Genomic DNA, 17350 nt, shown 5'->3' on the forward strand with positions numbered 1-17350 from the left:
TGGGGCTCAGGCCGGGCGGCAGGCCCGGCAGCGGCGGGTGCGGCAGGGACGGCACGGGCGGCGGGGTCAGCGACAGCGACGTGCGGGACCGACCCAGCCGCGAGTGGCCGCGGGCACGGACGAGCCGCGGGTTCGAGCGGGAGCGGGGGAGCCTCGCCGCCAGCTTGGCCGTCGCTGCGGCGCAGCGACCTCCTCCCTCCCCTGCGGCGGCCACGCACCGCGCGGCGGCCGACCCGGCCAATCACGGGTCAGTGCGCTGGCGGCCTTCGCGTGCGTCCCGCCAGGTAGAACGAGCTGCTGTGGCGGCCAATCAGAGGCGGCAGCGCTCCCTGTCAGCGTCCCCTTTCAGCCCTCCCACGGTCTCAACCAATCACGGTGTCCCGCGGTGCCCTTGGCCCCACCCCCTGCTAGCCCCGAGACCAGGCGCTGCACACGCGCAGTTGGCGCCCCCACCTGGCCTTAGCGTCGGCTGAGTCGCTGCATTCCCGTGGCGGCCAACGAGGCGATAGGGCGGCCCTCCTGTTCCGGGGTTTGCACTTGGCGGTCCCGGAACGAGGCGCGCCTGGACGTGGGTCAAGACCAATGCAGATTTCAATTATCTTAAAGAAAAGAGAATTCAAAACCAAAATTTAGGGGTGGCCTAGTGACTCGGTTGTTTAAGCGGCTCACTCTTGATTTTGGCTCAGGTCATAATATCCCCCAACGATGAGACGGGAGTTCTGAGCGGAACTTTGTGCTGAACAAAGCAGCCTGCTTGGGATTCTCTCTCTCTGTCAAAATAAATATATTTAATATGCTTAAAAACTTAAAAAAAACCCCGAAATTTGAAGACATGTAGCATTTGCGTTGTTAAGATATGAATGATGGGTGGGTGACAATCAGAAACGGAGGGATGGTAACTCTCTTTAAAACTGGAATATAGAAACCTTTATTAAAATATTAGATCATTTCTAGGTGAGAGGTGCGTGGGTGGTTCAGTTGATTGAGTGACTGACTCTTCATTTCGGCTCAGGTCATGATCTCGGCGTCATGGGTCTTCGCTGAGCATGGAGCCTGCTTGAGATTCTCTCTCTCTCTCTCTCTCTCTCTCTCTCTCTCTCTCTCCCCCCCCCCCTCCGTTCTTCCTTTCCCCCCCCCTTCCCTCTCTCCCTTCCTCTGTCCCTCGGTCGCTCGAGCTCACTCTCTCAAAATAAAAAATAAAAGCAAATCATATAGAAAAAAACATTTTGAGGTGCCTGGGTGGCTCATTCAGATAAGCATCCGACTTCAGCTCAGGTCATGATCTCATGGTTGGTGGGTTTGAGCCCTGCCTCGGGCTCTGTGCTGCTGGCTCAGAGCCAGGAGCTTGCTTGGGATTGTGTCTCCCTCTCTCTCCGTCCTTCCCCCACTTGTGTTCTCCCTCTCTTTCTCTCTAAAAAATAATCATTAAAAAAAAATTTTTTTTAATTTCTAGGTGAGTTAGGCAGGATATCACTCAAGGACAGTGTGCTGGGCGGGCCCTGTGCCCAGATGTTAGCTTCTAATCCTTTGTTACTGTTAACAAAAAATCAACCGAGTCATTTTGAAGCTCTAACTGGCTTTAAGCGATTCGTGAATTGGATAGCATCCCATCCACCAAGTAGAAGGGAGCTGCAAGGAGTTGGGCAGAATGGAAGATTTTTACAGGAAGGAGGGTGAGGCAAGAAAGTTTAGCTAAAGAAAAGATTGTGACAGCAAGGTCACCTTCTCTTAGAGGGGAAGGGGGAGGAGGGGGGGCAGAGGAGAATTAGGTAGATTACCTCATATTCCTTCAGGTGGGGTGGTGAGGCCCATGTGACATTACCCCAGTAGTGCGGACTAGAAAATCCCTGACTGGTTAAGACTACGTTTCCCGGAGGGAGGTTGGAACTGCAGTTGGTAAGGTAGGTAAGGTACTAAGCTCCCCTTTGGGGACTTGGCCCAAGTGGCCCCACCTTTAGCTTGTGGTTTCCTAACGTCAGTAAAAAGATGTGATTTAGTGTATACCTTGGGGCAGAGAAAGACGAGACTATTTGGATATTTTATTTTAGTTTGAGAGAGAAAGCATGAGCAGGGGAAGGGCAGAGAGAGAGGGAGAGGGGAGAGAGAGAATCCTAGGCAGTCTCTATGCTGTCAGCTTGGAGCCCGATGCAGGGCTCGAACTCACCAGCTGTGGGGTTATGACCTGAAGTCGGACGCTTAACCCACTGAGACACCTAGTTGGATATTTTTTTTTTTTTAATGAGTAGTTCTGTGAAAAAGGAAAAATCTAGGCCTCCCAAAGAGAGCAAATCAAATGAGGTTGGCTAAGAAAAATCAGGCTGGAATTCTGATGTTTATAGAATTTCCTAAAAGCTGATCAACCTTAAGCCTTATTTGTATTACTGTGAGGGTCGCCAGAGGTGTGGGCTTGGAAGGGCAAAAGGCCATAAGCCAGAGGCTCAGAGAGATGGTTCTGGCACGGGCCTGCCCCTGAGTAGGAGCTCGGAACAGCGGGTCAGTCCCCAGTTGTGCCACCTCCACACTGGAGCCGGGCAAAAAGACTACTGGGCGTCCGCATTTCTGTGCAAGAAGATCTGTACGCGTGGGGTAAGAAAAACAGGCAATCCAGTATCACCAATACTGACACTGGGTCAGTAACTGGCTTTTTAAGATGTGTGAAAACGTTCAGGAGTCGGAGATGGTAAATGTCTGATTTCTTCATTTCCAAGAGCCCTTTAAGTACTCAGAAAGAACTTAGTGGTTGGATTTTGTATACCAAGGAGATTGTGTGTGTCACTGAAGTGTATAAGGGAATTGAGGTCATCAGGTTTGGAAGGCATGCTAAATCTTCAGGGAGAAGTCAGATCTGGCAAATTCGTAATCTAACTTGAGCATTCATCCAAGAACGTGGGAGTGAGTTTTACATCCAAATTGTAAAGTTAATTAGTACAATACCATTGGAAAGCAAGTGAAAGGCTTAAGAAAAAGATTTCGAGGGGCACCGGGGGGGGGGGCACAGTTGGTAAGGGTCCGACTTCCGCTCAGGTTATGATCTCACCATTTGTGAGTTAGAGCCCCGCGTCGGGCTCTGGGCTGACAGCTCAGGGTCTGGAGCCTGCTTTGGATTCTGTCTCCCACTCTCTCTGCCCCTCCCCTGCTCACACTCTATCTTTCTCTCTCTCAAAAAATGAAAAATAAAAACATTTTAAAAAATTAAAAAGAAAAAGATTTTTAGTGGAACTAATAAATAGACTATAAATTTACACATAAATAATGCACACGTCCCCTAATTTGATTGTGGCTCCCCCGCTAAGCGGGACAAAGTGATGGATGGATAGAAGCGGGATGGACGAATGAGGTGCCCGCCGGGGCTGCCCCACCCCAGCCAGCGATCCCCCTACCACGGCACAAAGAGGCAAACAGGGAAGCACGTGGTCTTTATTAATCCTTTCAGCCCGCAGGAGACCCCAGGCCAGAAGCCAAGCCCCAGGGTCTAGCTGGTCGTCCTCACCCACACCGGGCTGTGGTTCTGAGGCACTCAGGATGGGTGGTGATGGAAGGGCCTCGGCGCTCAGCATTTTCCAAGAGAACAGTGGCCTGGGAGGAGGCAGGGCCCCGGTGAAGTCTGGACCCCTCCTCACCTCCCAGGCGACTTGAGCCCTCTCGCTCCTCTGGTGTCTAAGATCAGTCACTCAGCACAGACCTACAGGTGACCTGAGAGCCTGCCATCCCTCCCAAGGGCTGGGACAGCCCCAGGGACAGCCCCAGGGCAGGCTGGAGGGGCCACAATGGTGGCGCCGGGTGAGTGGGGGACAGGGCCGCTGTGATGCCTCTCACCTCCATAGCCATTTCCCAGCAGGCCACTGCCACCTCTCTTCACCTCAGGGCTGCCTAAGGCACAGACAAGCCAGGGCACCAGGTCACCAGAGGACTTCAAAGTCCTCCTGCCCTTCCCGGCTTCACCCCGGGCCCTGGGATACTGCCACTCACCGAAGGGTCCAGGGCCCAGCTCTGGCCTCAGCTGTCCATATGTGCCTGGGGGGGAAGGACAGAAGGTGGGAGCACTGAGTCCCCAGTGGCTTTCACTTGGGGTCTGTCACTTCCCCTTCTTGTTCTAGCATCCAGGTTCATGCTCAGGGTCCCTCGCCCCTCGCCTCTCCTCCAACCCCATCCGTTCCTGCCTACCCACCCTGTTCCTGTCCTGTTCCCTCTCTCCAGGGCTGTGGGTGGGCCTGGGCCCAGGGCGCAGCTCCCTACAGCCACCGGGACAACCCCACGATGCTTTTCCACATAGCCCATTACCTGGCTGGCTCCTGACCCCTGGATATGCGCCTCCAGCCCCATATCCAGGCTTCAGGGCAAGCACCCAGGGCTGGACGGAGGGCCAAGAAGAGCCCCTTAGGGTCCCAGCCTGACCTGCAGAAGGAGAGCTGCTGTGGGTACCTGTCCCCACCAGAGCAGGACACCCAGGGCCTCAGAAGCCCCCGCCCGGTCGGCGTGGTCCCCATGGCCCTTGCCAGGGTTCACCCCCAAAGCACTCATTTCCTACCATTTCCTTCAGGTCCTGGAGCTGCTGCCTTGGGGTAGACTGGCGCTGCTTCCCCGAACCCTGCAAGAGATCCGAGTGATTCCTGCCCAGCCCCTGGATGCCCCTCCCCCCATCGCCTGCACTCTCCCCCAGACTCACCATTCCTAAAGCCATTGGCCCCAGGGAACTCTGGAGGAAGGAGAAGGTCAGAGACAGGAGTAGCCCCTGAGTCCAGTGCTCCCCACCCCACCCCAGCACCCCCAGGCACCTGGCTGCAGGTGGGCCTCAGGGAAGACCCCAGCTACCAGACCATTCCCGTAGCCGAACCCTGCAAGACAGAAGTTGGAGAAAGACTGGGTGAGTGGTGGGGGTAGGGGCCCAGGGTGACCAGCGCACAGACAGACAGGGGGCAGCAGACACACAGACTGACTCGGAAGCAACCCAGAGAGGGCCTCACACATTCTCCCCACCCTCAGTCGGCTAACCCTGTGCCACCCCTGGTGTCCCACCTTCCAGAAGCTTCTCCTGACCTCCCTCTGGGCAGCTTCCCTTTCCACCTCAGGACTGTGCCTCAGTCTGCCACTCTGCCCTCACCGGAGACAGGGTGGCACCTGGTTCTGGCCATAATTACGGCCTAGTGCACAGTTAGACGTGTGCCGGCTACATCGGGAAAGAGCCAGATGCGGCACCAGACAGGAGCAAGGAAGGCTTGCCACAAGGAAAGTGGCAGCCTGCACCCAGGGGACCAGGCGCTCACCGACTTTCTGAGGCTTGAGGCCACCACCAAAGCCTGGGGGAGAGGAAATGGGGATAGAGATTGGGGGGGGGGTGGTCAGCCAAAGTCTCTTGACTCCATTCTTCTCGAGCTGGGGACAGGAGAGGCAGGAAAGGGAAGGGCCTTCTCACCCAGTTCTGTTCCTGCTCCATAGCCGTTCGGGGGCCGGTATCCTGTGGGGAGAACAGAGATCAGCGGAGAGTACCCAGACTTTCCCTAACGCCCCGGGGGTCGAGGACGGACCTTATGGGTTCTCAAGAGGAGGAAGGGATCCTCCCTATCAACAGGAAATGGAATCAGAAGAAATGGGCTTAGAAAGCAGCAAGAGAAACTGAGGGTAAACTCTGGGAGGAACTTCCTTTCCCTAAGGAGCCTGAACAGCTGAGGCAGACTGGGGCACAAGGATGATGGAGGAGTGACAGACTCACACCTGCTTTCTGAGGCTTCATTCCCCACTGGATGGCCGGAGTCGGTGCTAGGAAGAAAGCCAAGCGACAGCAGTGAGCTTAGGGCAGGGAGGGTCAGGAGTGCTGCAGGCTGCCCTTGGTGCAAGGGCTGGGGGTGGGGCTGCCATACTGGGGGTCCCGTGGGGTCTCGGGGCCAGTCTAGGCTTTCCCTCAGGTGGCTCTCTGTGACAGCCTCAGGCTCAGCTGGAGAACGGGCAGGGGCTTGTGGCAGCCCAGCTAGACCCAGCCCCTCCTGGGACCAGGTATCCCCTGCTGCCCCCCAGACCCCACTCCACACTGACCTGGGAACTTGCCATTCTGCACTGGGGGAGGGGGCCGAGATTTGGGGCCCCAGCCGCCCCCTTTGTCAGAAGGGACCCCCGAAGTGGGAGGCCTGGGGAGCAGCAGTGGAGGGACCCTCCCATGGCAGGGACCTAGATGGGGGGGGGGGGAGGGCAGTGAGCCCAAGTTGGCACCCACCCCAGGCTGCTCTACCTCAGCCTGGCCAAGCCGCCAGCCCTCAGCGGCTTCCAGGACAGACACAGCTTGGGCGGGAGGGGGGAGGGCGGGCGGGGCACTGGCTAGGCAGAAAAAGCCCTGCTCCTGCAGTGCCAGGGGGGCAAGGTGACCCACATCTAACATGGCACCTGCTGTTGGCCCACCCAGCCCCTCTGCCTTCCAGCAACATCCCTCCCACCTCCCTCCTGGTGCACATCCCTTCACCCCCAGCCCCACCCCAGGAGCCTCACCTGGCTGGGCCCCCACCCCAATTCCATTGCCATATCCTGGAGAGAAAAAGCGGGGATGTGAGGGGCAGTAATGGTGGGGTGGGGGAGGGTTCTGGAAGGAGGCAGGAGGAGGTGCAGGATAGACATGGGGGGGGGTCTCTCACTTGCCTGGCTTCTGAGGTTTCACACCCCCTCCAAGAGCTGCAGGAGAGACAGGAGACTTGAGACCTTAAGTTTCTAAGAAGGAGCTCTGTCTCCCCTCTTGAGGCCCCCACTGCACTCACCTGCCGGGAGCTGCAACCCAGGCCCTGGGGCATATCCTGGGAAGAGAAGCAGGCTTGAGGACAGGGGCTGGGGTGCACAGACTTCAGGGCAAGGGCCATGAGGGGCAGGGGTGGGCTCACCTAGCTTCAGAGGGCTCATGCCCCTTCCCAGGCCTGGGAAGAGACAGAAGCAGGATGAGGGGACCCCACCCTGCTCCTTCTCTTCTCCAGGACCCAACTCTTGGCCCCACCGGGACCCCGTGCCCCGTCCTCCCCTGTCTCCACCCCACCCCCCAGCACTCCAGGGCCTGCCCCTACCTCCCTCACCTGGCTGGGCCCCCTCACCTGGGAAGACTCCGGCTCCCAGCCCATTGCTGTAAACTGGGAGACAGGGTGTGAGTCATGAGGGGGAATGGGGCGGTGGGGGGAGTAGACAGTTTCTGGGGGTAGAGAGGGGTGGGGGCCTGACCCCAGTCCCAATTCTTTCTGGGATCCCCCCCACCTCCGGCGCCAGGCAACTCTCCCAACACCAGCTGGGTGTCTGACGGTGTCTCTCGGCCCAGATGCCAGCAGACGGCGTCAGAGCCCACAGGTTAAGGGCTCAGTGCCCCACCCCCCACTTCAGGAACCATCCCCAGTCCAGGGGTCACCTGTGCCTCTGACCCACCGGCTAGAAATCGAGCTCTCTGGGTCTGGCTAATTTGCGAGAGCCGCTCACAGAACTCCGAAAAACATTTGACTTCTCAGAGTGCAGGCTTATTAGAAAGGCTAGAACTCAGGACCAGTGCAGGGAAGAAATGCCCAGGGCCTGCGGGAGCGCCCGAGGCGCTTCCGCCCCCTCCGAGCCTTTTGGGTTTTCATGGAGGCTTTGTTACGCGGAAGAGCCTCTCATTCCCCAGCCCGGCCTCCTCCCCGGAGCTCAAAGGATGGGACCGAAGGTGGGACCCAATCACGGAGTGGGATCCAGGACCGAGAAAGGCTTTACCTGGCTTCTGGGGCTTCCCGCCTTCACCAACGCCTGAAGAAGAGATGGGACCGGGTGAGCCGCCGACTCCCCATCTCTGGGCCTCTCCTCCACAACCCTGGCGGCCCCAGCGCCCGCTTCCCTACCTGGTCCGTAGCTGATGGGAACCACGGGGCCTGTGTGGACGGGAGAGGCTCAGGTATGGAAGGAGGCCAGGGGACGAGCCGGAAACCTGGGGCCTCCTCCTCTGCTACCTCCATGCGATCGTCTGCTCCACCCTCTGGGTCTGGCAGGACCCCCAGAATGGGGCTTGGGTGAAGAGACGCGCTGCCCCCCAAGCCCTCCTCTCCTCACCTGCTCTGTAGTCTTTGTGAGCTAGAGGGGTGAGCCGAGGGTGGGGGTTGGGCTGGCTAAGGTGGAGGTCCCCCCAGCTGTTCTGAAATGGTCACCAGCCCTGCCCCTGCAAGGCCCGGAGGGAGGTGGGAGAGGACACCCAGAATTGCACCCCCCAGACCTCACCAGTCTCACCTGGCTGGCCTCCCAGCCCGTTGCCGTTCCTGAATCCTGGGGAGACAGAAGGACACGGGGTGTGAATGGGGGCAGGGGAGCTCAGGGTTTGGGGGAGGTGGAGAGAAACAGGGAGGGGTGAGGCTCACCTGGCTTCTGGATCTTACTGCCCCCCCTCACTTAGGCCTGGGGAGGCAGAGGCTGATGTGGACCCCACCAGACCTCTCCTCTTGGTCCCCACACACCCCCAGCTCCTGCTTTTTCTCCCAACCCTCAGGACCCAGACCTGGCTGCCTTCCATGGGTTCCTGTTGTCGTAAGTGGGGGGACGGGGCGAGGTGGGGGGAAAGGAAAGCTGGATGGGGATGAGGGACAGTGTTTGGAGGGGCTCAGGAGGAGGCAGGACAGAGCTGGCTAGGGCTAGGAGGCCACTGAGGTTTCATGCCCCTCCCAGGCCACAGTTCACCTCTCCATCTCCCCAGCACTTGGAACCCCGCCCCCCCCCCCCCCCCCCCCGTGTAGAGCGTGGCCCCTGGCCCCTGGAAGCCCTGCCTCCCAGCCATTCCCAGATCCTAGAGAGGATCCTTAGGGAGTAGGGGGTGCTCTGGCTTCAGGGGGTTCATGGATACAGATAAGACCAGGGCAGGAATCACCTGGCTTCTGAGGCTTCCTGCCCCCACCAAAGCCTGGAGAAGACACAGGAGCAGGTGAAGGACGAGGGAGCCCCCATCTCAAGACCTCCCCACGGTCCTCCCCACCCCGCTCCTACCTGCTCCATATCCGTTCTGGGTCGCTGGGCCTATGGGAGAGGAAGGGTGAGTTGGGGGGATTTGGGGCCAGCTGAGGTACAGGTGAAGGTGCCCCCTTCAGAGCCAAGCCAGAAAGCTAGAATCCTGGAGGCTTTCTCTCAGCCCTCCCTCAATTATTTACCAGTCCGGCCTCCGCAAGGCCTGGAGGGGAGAGGACGCCTAGACGCGGGCACCCAGACCCCACCAGTCTCACCTGGCTGGGTTGCCAGCCCGTTGCCGTTCCCGAATCCTGGGGGGGGCAGATAGGGGCTGTGTGAATGGGGGAGGGGAGCTTAGGTTTGGGGGAGGTGGCGAGAGACAGGCAGGGGCGAGGCTCACCCGGCTTCTGGGGCTCCACACCCCCTCCAAAGCCTGGTGGAGACAGGGAGCAGGTGAGGGTCCAGTCCCCGTCTCTGGGTGTCCCCAGAGCCCTGGGACGCCCCTACCTGGTCCATAGCCGTTTTGAGTTGCAGGGCCTGGTGGAAAACAAGAGGGCTCTGGGTACAGCCTCTCTTCTGAGGCTCCCCCTGAAGCCTGGCCCCTGTGGCTCTGAATTCACCACCATACCCACCCCGTTGAGTCCCTGACCTGCCCTTGGGGCCCAGCCCCCTGGGGAGCCTGAACGCCACCCCCCGCTGCCTGGGTGCCACCTGGTTGGGTTATCACCGCCACCATGTGCGTCAACCAGCCAGGAAGGTAGACTCGGACACTGCTTCCTGTCACCAATCGCAGGCTCGGTGCCAGCTCCTGCCGCCTCAGCCGCTGAGCTGTTTCCACAGCCTGTACCCTCTCTGGTCCCCTCTTGGAGGCCCCAGCTCAAGCACCCACAGGCGTTTCAGTGGGCCCCAGCCAGCGGTCTTCTCCCTGCCAAACCCGGCGGGCGCCTTGGCCTCTCTGTTGCCTTCATGCTCCTTTCCTGTCCTCCCCCAGAGCGACCCAGGCTCTGGAGGGGCCTGTCCCCCACCTGCCCACCCCCCGGCGGTCTGCCACACCGGCTGGGGAAGGCGGTGGCCTGGGGGTCTCGTGTGGCTTCTGCGGCTTTACTCCCCCACATCCCCCAGGGCATGGGGAAGACTTGGGGGGGGGGCTGCCTGGCCCCTCGTCCTCCCTCCGAACTAGGGTCAGGCCCCCGAATCATAACTACACCTGGTCACCTCAGGGACCCCCACTCTCCTGGAGCTCCGGGCCCTCACCTGGTTGCACTCCTGCTCCTGGGAAGGCGCCGCCTCCCGGCCCATTCCCGTTCCCGAATCCTGGGGAGACAGAGCAAGAGGGACTAAGAAGGATGTGGACGACTGACAGGGAGACAAGCAGTGGGGCTCGCCTGGCTTGTGTGCTTTTCCACCCCCACCAAACCTGGGGAAGAGACTAGCCGATGAGGGACCCAGAAGCCCAGCCAGGCTCCCGGCTTCAACCCCACCCCCTGGCCACCCCTCGTCCAAAGCCATTCTGAGCTGCGAGATCTATTCGGAGCCACATGGGGACATCACCCCAGCAATCTCCCGCCAGCAATCAATTTTCTGCCCCCTCTAGTCCCTGACGTGCCCCAGCTTGGACCAGGCGCCCTCACCTGGCTGGGCTCCAACTCCCATCCCATTCCCATTGCCAAATCCTAGGAAGAAAGAGAGAGGGAGTAAGGGGAGGCCGGGAGACCCGGCGAAAGGAGATTGGGACATAGGGACAGGGTGCGGCTCACCTGGCTTTTGTGGTTTCACGCCCCCTCCAACTCCTGAGAAAGGGTCAGGGACCAGGTGAAGGAGCCTGGAGCTCCCTTGAACCACCACCCCCCCGTATCCTCCTGGCCCCCACCCCTACCTGGTCCCTGAGCCACAGGGCCTGTGGAGAGAGGGAAGGCAGGGCTGGAGCTGGGCCAGTGTGGCTGCTGAGGGTGGGCTCACCGCCTCCTATGCTGCCCTCACCCAGGACCTCTGTGTCCCTCAACTGTTCTTTGCAGGAAGCATGACCTGCGAAGGGCCTGGGATTCGGGAAGGCCCTCCCCGAGACCACGGCTCTTGCCACAGGAGTGGCAGCAGCAGCCCAATGAGGGGAACAGCTCCTGAGAGGGAGACACGGTGCCCGAGCTGGGGACGTGCAGAGAGGGCTACTCTCCCCTCCCCTGGTTGCTGAGGTTGCATTCCCCCTACCAGGCCCGGGGAGAGACCGAGGCTGAGCCGCTCCCCACAACTTTCTCCCCCTCTGGTTCCCTGGTTCCACTTCTACCCGCACCTCCTTTCCCTCCCGGGGCCCCCCGTCTCCGGGTGTCCTCACCTGGCTGGGCTCCAAGCCCCGGGAAGGCACCAGCAACCAGTCCATTTCCATATGCTGGGGAGGCAGAGCCAGACGGCGTAAGGAGGGCACTGGGCTTCAAAGGGAGCCAGACAGAGAACAAGGTGGACGGAAGGGTGGGCACGGACGGGGGGTGTCTCACCTGGCTTCTGGGGTTTCACGCCACCTCCAAAACCTGGGGAGAAAGATGTGGCAGGTGACGGGATCCCAGCGACCCAGCCTCCTCCTGGGGCTCCATAGCTGTGCTGAGCCGTGGGGTGAGGCAGGGGGCTTTTGGGGTCCCAGCTGAGGTGGGGGTGAAGCAAGGGTGCCCTTCTCCCCTCCCCAAGCCAGACATGAGGAACTCTAATGGTCCCCTTCCACCTCCAGTAAGTCACCAGTTCTGCCCTGGGGGAGCCGGGGAGAAGACACTCCTGATGCTGACCCAGCCTCATCGGCCCCATGTCAGACCCATCCCTTTTCTCCCACCGCACCTGGCTGGGCCACCGCACCTGGCTGGGCCACCGCACCTGGGAAGGCCCCTGCTGCTAGCCCATTTCCGTTCCCAAACCCTGGGGAGAAAGGGCAGGAGGGGGTCAGGGAGGAATAAGGGAATAATAGGGGGCAGAGATGGGGAGACAGGCTGGGGGGCTCACCTGGCTTCTGGGGTTTCACACCCCCTCCAATGCCTGCGAGGGAGATGGGAATCGAGTGAGGGTCTCGGATCCCATTTCAGGAGCACCTCTAGAATCCTGGCCCCAGCTCCCCATCACCCTGGGCCCACCTCTACCTGTTCTGTAGCCATTCTGAGCTGGGGGACCCATCGGGAGAGGGAGGGATGAACTGGAGAGGTTTGGGGTCTACCCAGCGTAGGGGTACGAGGCCCTCAGACCCAGCCGGAAACAGCAAGTCAGAAGGCTCCCGATCTGCCCCCTCAATCCTTAAAAAATCCTGACCCTCCCCTCCAAGGTCTAGGAGGGAGACAGAGAAAACCAACCCCCAGAGCCCACCAGTCTCACCTGGCTGGGCTCCCAGGCCATTCCCGTTCCCAAATCCTGGAGGGACAAATGGAGACAGGGGTGTGAGAGAAAGGCGGGGAGACAGAGCTGGGGCTGGGCAGGGCCCACCTAGCTTCTGAGGTTGAACATCCCCACTGAAGCCAGGGGAGACCCAGGGCACAGGTGAGGGACCCCGGATCCCCTTCCTCAGGGTCGCCCAGGACCCCTGCTCCCCCCTGCCGGTCATTCTGAGCAGGCCTATGGGAACTCAGCTCCGGTCGGTCCATCCCAAAGAGGGTGCACAGGACCGCTGGTGCACAGGAAGGGGGCCTTGGAGCCCACTCCCCTCTTTCCACTCCCGCAGGCCCAGAGGACATGCAGTGAGCCATGCTTGCTCGCCCCGGAGTGGGGCTCGGCGGGGGCAGCACAGGGAAGAAGCAGGGAGAGGAAAGACTGGGGGTGCCCAGGGCAGGTCCACGGGTGAGATGACACCAGAGCCGTCTTGGTGGATTCCGGCGGGGGGGGGGGGGGTCAGCACTGTCCCCACATATTCTGAGGCAGCTGCTTCTCCCAACCCCCAAATCCCATTTGCCCGTCTCTCACCTGCTCCCAGGCCACTGGGGGGGCCGTAGCCTGAGTGGAGGAAACAAGAAGTTGAGCCTGGGGGCCAGGAGGGGCCAAGGGCTGGGGTGCCTCACCCTCGTTCAGAGGACACAGCTGCTCCCACCCTGCCCACCCTCTCAGCCAGCTTTACCTGGTCTGTAGCCATTGGGGGTCCCTAAGCCTGTGGGTTGAGGAGAAGGAGGCGAACTTAGGAGGGGGCAAAGGTCTGAACCTGAATGCGGCCCCCCCCCCCGCTCTGCAAGAGCGGAACCCCTCTCTGGGCCTCAGTTTCCCCTCTGGTCACAGGAGGGGCAAGGACAGAGCCAGGTGAGTAGCCAGCAGCAGGGCCATGGAGGGAGGGGGCAGATCCCCTGCGCCTCCCACAGGGGTGTGTCGGCCTCTACCCTCCATTCGGACTCTGGAGTGTCCCTGGGATGCCTCCCTTCCCGGAAACCTCATCCTCCTGGCGCCCCACCTTCTAATCTTTCCCTCCTGCAGCTCAGGTGCATCTGGTCTCAGCAGGGATCCCCTTCTCCCACCCTTAAGACCCCACAGGTTCCTGGAGTGAAGACCCTTCTGTGACACTCTGGCCCCCCTCCCCCCGTCCCTGGGCCCCTTTGTCTTCTCCCCCCTGCCCTGCCTCCAGGCCTTTGCCCTGTCTTACTGCCAGGATGTGCTTCCCCTTCCCTGTCACAGCTTGCCCCCTTTGAACACCTAGTTCCAACCCCTCCTCTGGGATGTTCTCATGCCCCATCCCATTCCTGTCCCCAAGGTGTGGGGTGTCTTTGCTCCACGCACTTGAGCTGACCATGGACGAGACTGTCTGCTACGAAGACAGGGAGGGACCCTGTGCTCTCTTGGGGCCCACATCAGGATCTTAGAACTAGGTAGGGAACATCTGGGGCTCTCCCCCCAGAGGGCTCCCAGACCCCTGGGGGAGAGACCAGGCCCTCTTCCTTGACCCCAGTGCCAGGAGGGACTGCTTACCTTTCCCTAGGCCTGGAGACAATGGAGGTAGCCCTGGGGAGCAAGGAGGTGCTGACTCCGGGTGGGGACCCCAGAGGTGGAGAGGGAGCAGGACCCAGGCATCCATCCCCTGCCCAGGACAGACTTCACACCCGGACCTCCCTCTCTCCGGAGCCCTAGCATTGGCCCAGGGCTGTACCTAGGCCCCCCGAACCCAACCTCAGCAACCTCAGCAACCTCAGCTGCCCGCCTTCGGCCCTCACCGCCTTGCAGGCTTTCAGAAGTCAGGCAGAGCAGGAAAAGCGCCACAGGGAAGGCCCAGGTGCCCATGATGCCGAGTGGGACAGGATGGCACCCACCCTTCGGGCCTTTAAACACCCCTGCTGGGTGGGGTCTCGCCCGGGCCCCCCAGCTGTGCGTGGCAGAGGCTCTGCTGGCAGAACCCAGGGGGCCAGCCCCCACCTCTCTCTGTGGCATGACTCCAACCCCTCGACTTCTCCCCGCCCCACCCCTCATCCATCATGGGTGCTGACAGCCGGGACAGGCCCCCACCTGGCCCCTGGGGCTCCTCCACCCGTCAGGGTTGGGGCCCCGGCGCCAGACCTCGGGGGCTCAGATTCCCTCCCAGCAGCTGGCAAGGGGCAGGCAGGCACCCCAGGCCCAGCCCATATAGAGCCGGAGAGAGGAGGGAAAGCCAGGCCCAGAAATGGGGGGAGGGGGGGGCAGGCAGGGGAGACTGTGATGAGTTACTGTGATACACAGAGAGCGGGGCGGGGGCGGGGGGCAGAGACCAGAGTGTTCCAGAGGCGTGTGGAAACGCCAACAGTACAGTGGACGACAACAGGCCGCGTGTCCACAGGAAGAGCTTGTCTAGCCCTGGAGGCTCGGGGACCATACCAGGAGGTGGCCCATGGTCTCCCAACAGAGGCTGCACGTACAAGAGTGGGCCCGGCCTCCCTTCTACAGGAGGTGGTGACACCCAGGGCGCCTGTCCAGGGATCCTCACTGTTCCTTGAAAGCCTGGTGGGGGCCCACCCGCTGCAGGAGGCCCTCTCAGCTTCACCCCTTTCTCCTGGCCAGCTCCAGCAGCAATGACTCTACCCCTGGGGGGGTGCTGGCGGGGGTGGGAGGGCACTGCTTAAGGTGGAATGGGGACAGGACCGCAAGAAGGGTGCCAGAGGCCAGTTGGCGCTCTGTTTCTCGGGGGTGGGCCGATGAGCCTGGAGCCCAGGCCTGCGTGAGGACTTGGTGAGGACCCAAGTAGGGGAAGACGGGAGAGGGGGCCCCGAGAAGTGCCAGGAGTGAACCCCACTGAGCTGGCTGGGGACGGCAGTGACTCAGGCCCCCTGGGCCCTAGTCCAGAAGGCCCCACACCCTGTCTGATGGTCTGGCCCCTGCCCAGCCCGCCCCTCCTGGCACCTCTGTCTAAGGATACAGCCAGCCAGGGCGGGGACCTAGAGAGGGGCTACCACGGGGAGTGGGCGACACGGGTCTTCTTGCTGTAAGGCTTCTGAGATCACAACACACACAGGGGCCAGCTCCAGCCATAGCGGACAGCAGGGCTTTTACGAGATACACCCTCACTTGGAGTACCCCCCCCACCCCCCGCAATGAGATGTGCCTGTACCTCACCTCCCTCTTTGTTCTCCCACCTGCACATGGCCATGCCCCGGCACCCACTTTCACACACACACACACACACACACACACACACACACATAGGGCCCCTCTGTTCCCACTGGGTGCCTGCAGCCCAGTACCCCGGCGCAGCACCCCACACGCCCCCACTCTCCCTGCCTGGTACAGAGGCATAGAGCCATGACCCAGAGTCCTGGGGGCTGGACCTTTTACTGGCTGCCGGGCAGTCTGCGGGGCTCCTTGGGTCCAGTCCTCTATTCTGCTACGCCACACACTGTTGGGCGGGCAGCAGGCCAGGTCACCCCAGACACTGCACCGCTCTCTGTCCTATGCCAGTCTAGGCCCAGGGTGTCTGCTTCAGAGCCCATATAGCTAAGGGCCCCCTACACAGACCCAGACACAAGGCTCTCCCCATAGTGTGCCAGGGAAGCTTGGCCCGGGATGAGGTAGGCACAGACCAGGAAGGGCCATGCAAGAGGTATAGGCTACTGCCAAAGGGAATGCGGGTACCCACGGCCACTGCCAGGCTGCCTGGGTGCTGGCATGGGCCGGTGGAAAATGCCAGGCAGCCTGGGGCCTTGGGCCAGCTGGAGGCTGCTCAGAGCCAGGGCTGAACCCAGTGGGGCATCCCCTGGCCCCTGCAGTGCTGCCACCCCCACCCCAGCACATCCAGTTCCCTCAGGTCGGGCCAGGCTGGCCTGAGAGCACAAGGACCACTTGGGGACCGAGAGAGCCCCTGATGGAGCCCGGGCCTCGGGTACCCTTCGCTCCTAAGTGTGAGGGGACATGGTGGTCCAGCTTCCAAGCAGAGGAGCGACTTCCAGGGGCCAGGGCAAGGTGACAGCTGGGTGTTGAGAGTGCAAGGCAGAGGTCCAGGAAGTGTGTCGCCTAAAATGGTAAAGCCTGTCGATAGACTTGCAGCCAGCTGCTCAAAGCGGCACCTGCCGGGGTAGGAATTTGTGGAGGACAGCTGGAGGGGAGGGCGGGCGCCTTCTGAACCTGCACCTGTGCTGAAGTCCCCTCAGGTCACCCTCTTGGCCGTGCACCTGACAGCCCTTTAGCCTGGATCCCTGCGTTGGCTGCCTCTAGGGCACTGCCCGGCACCTCTAGGCACTTGCCCGGTGCAAAGCTGACCTCTGTGAACTCCCTCTCCACTCACCTGCCAGTTTATTAAAGCCTATGTCAGCAGTGAAGTCGGGCAAACACACAGAAGCGTGCAGAGGACAGAAACGTATGATATGACAAACACCCACAAAACAAACAGCTACTGGGGCGCTTAAGTGGCTTAGTGGGTCGCGTGTCGGAATCTCGATTTTGGCTCATGATCTCACGGCTTGTGGGAAGGAGCCCCTGCGCCGGGGTCTGCGGTGACAGTGTGGACCCTGCTTGGGATTCTCTCTTTTCCCCTGCTAATGCTCTCTCTCTCAAAATAAATAAATAAACTTAAACAAAATTCAGCTAGTGCCGCTGGCACAAAGATCAAGAAACAGAACGTAGCCAGCTCCCCAGAAGCACCCCTCACAATCTCTTCTCCGTTTGGGTAGCCACATTTGCACTTGGGGCCGTCATTCCCCTCCTTCTCTTAAGTCATGGTATTCCTGTTCTGTGGCCCTGCGGGGGCTTCCTAGGTGAGGGGTGACTCTTCCCTGCAAGTCTGGGTGACGGTGCTGTTGCGGCGATGGGACACACGGGGGCGCAGGGTTCAAGCCGGCTCTTACCTGTGTGTGGGTGGGACGCCTGGAATCCAGCGTCTGGGAAGCGGGTTGGGGGGGGCTTTCTTCTAACGGAGCCCCAGCCAGTTTCTTTGGTCTGGGAACTTGTGGTCCCCGGGCGGGTGTGGGGGCCCGATCCCTCTCTACCAGGAACTTCCTTGTGGCCCAGGCAGCTGCTGTGAAGCCTGTAA

At 60.8% G+C, this 17350-nt stretch overlaps 1 protein-coding gene across 30 annotated transcripts; it reads right to left on the minus strand.

The window, feature by feature from the left end:
• Positions 1-3397: 3397 nt before the first annotated feature.
• On the minus strand, positions 3398-14177 carry GREP1 (glycine rich extracellular protein 1). 30 transcript variants are annotated; one of them, XM_040459260.1, is made up of 36 exons: positions 14073-14157; positions 13831-13863; positions 12844-12873; positions 12262-12297; positions 11899-11931; positions 11773-11814; positions 11406-11438; positions 11246-11299; positions 10793-10813; positions 10674-10706; positions 10548-10589; positions 10171-10230; positions 9424-9453; positions 9317-9349; positions 9192-9227; positions 8959-8988; positions 8843-8875; positions 8212-8247; positions 7830-7859; positions 7705-7737; positions 7065-7100; positions 6861-6893; positions 6741-6776; positions 6625-6657; positions 6478-6513; positions 6031-6162; positions 5713-5757; positions 5414-5455; positions 5265-5297; positions 4776-4835; positions 4667-4696; positions 4529-4588; positions 4282-4395; positions 3970-4014; positions 3817-3870; positions 3398-3576 (listed from the first exon to the last, which is right to left on the minus strand). In XM_040459260.1, exons 1-36 carry the CDS (start codon positions 14137-14139, stop codon positions 3551-3553), a joined length of 1560 nt encoding a protein of 519 aa, XP_040315194.1. In that variant the 5' UTR covers positions 14140-14157; the 3' UTR covers positions 3398-3550. The 30 variants fall into 30 exon arrangements, with proteins under 30 accessions (XP_040315194.1, XP_040315186.1, XP_040315185.1 ...); XM_040459252.1 differs by having other exon boundaries at positions 11406-11513; XM_040459251.1 differs by having other exon boundaries at positions 11406-11513; positions 11755-11814.
• Positions 14178-17350: the final 3173 nt, after the last annotated feature.

The sequence above is a fragment of the Herpailurus yagouaroundi genome, unplaced genomic scaffold (assembly GCF_014898765.1).
Source record: "Herpailurus yagouaroundi ecotype Mexico unplaced genomic scaffold, PumYag 222, whole genome shotgun sequence".
NCBI classification, from domain to species: domain Eukaryota; kingdom Metazoa; phylum Chordata; class Mammalia; order Carnivora; family Felidae; genus Herpailurus; species Herpailurus yagouaroundi.

Excerpts from the sequence above, each read along its gene's own strand:
- GREP1 (XM_040459251.1), bottom strand. The coding sequence starts at position 14,139 with ATGGGCACCTGGGCCTTCCCTGTGGCGCTTTTCCTGCTCTGCCTGACT. Across the intron at positions 11,815-11,898 it reads TGTGAAACCCCAGAAGCCAG|GGTTTGGGAACGGAAATGGG; the intron begins GTGAGCCCCCCA and ends CTTTCTCCCCAG. Across the intron at positions 4,836-5,264 it reads CCTCAAGCCTCAGAAAGTCG|GGTTCGGCTACGGGAATGGT; the intron begins GTGAGCGCCTGG and ends TCTGTCTTGCAG.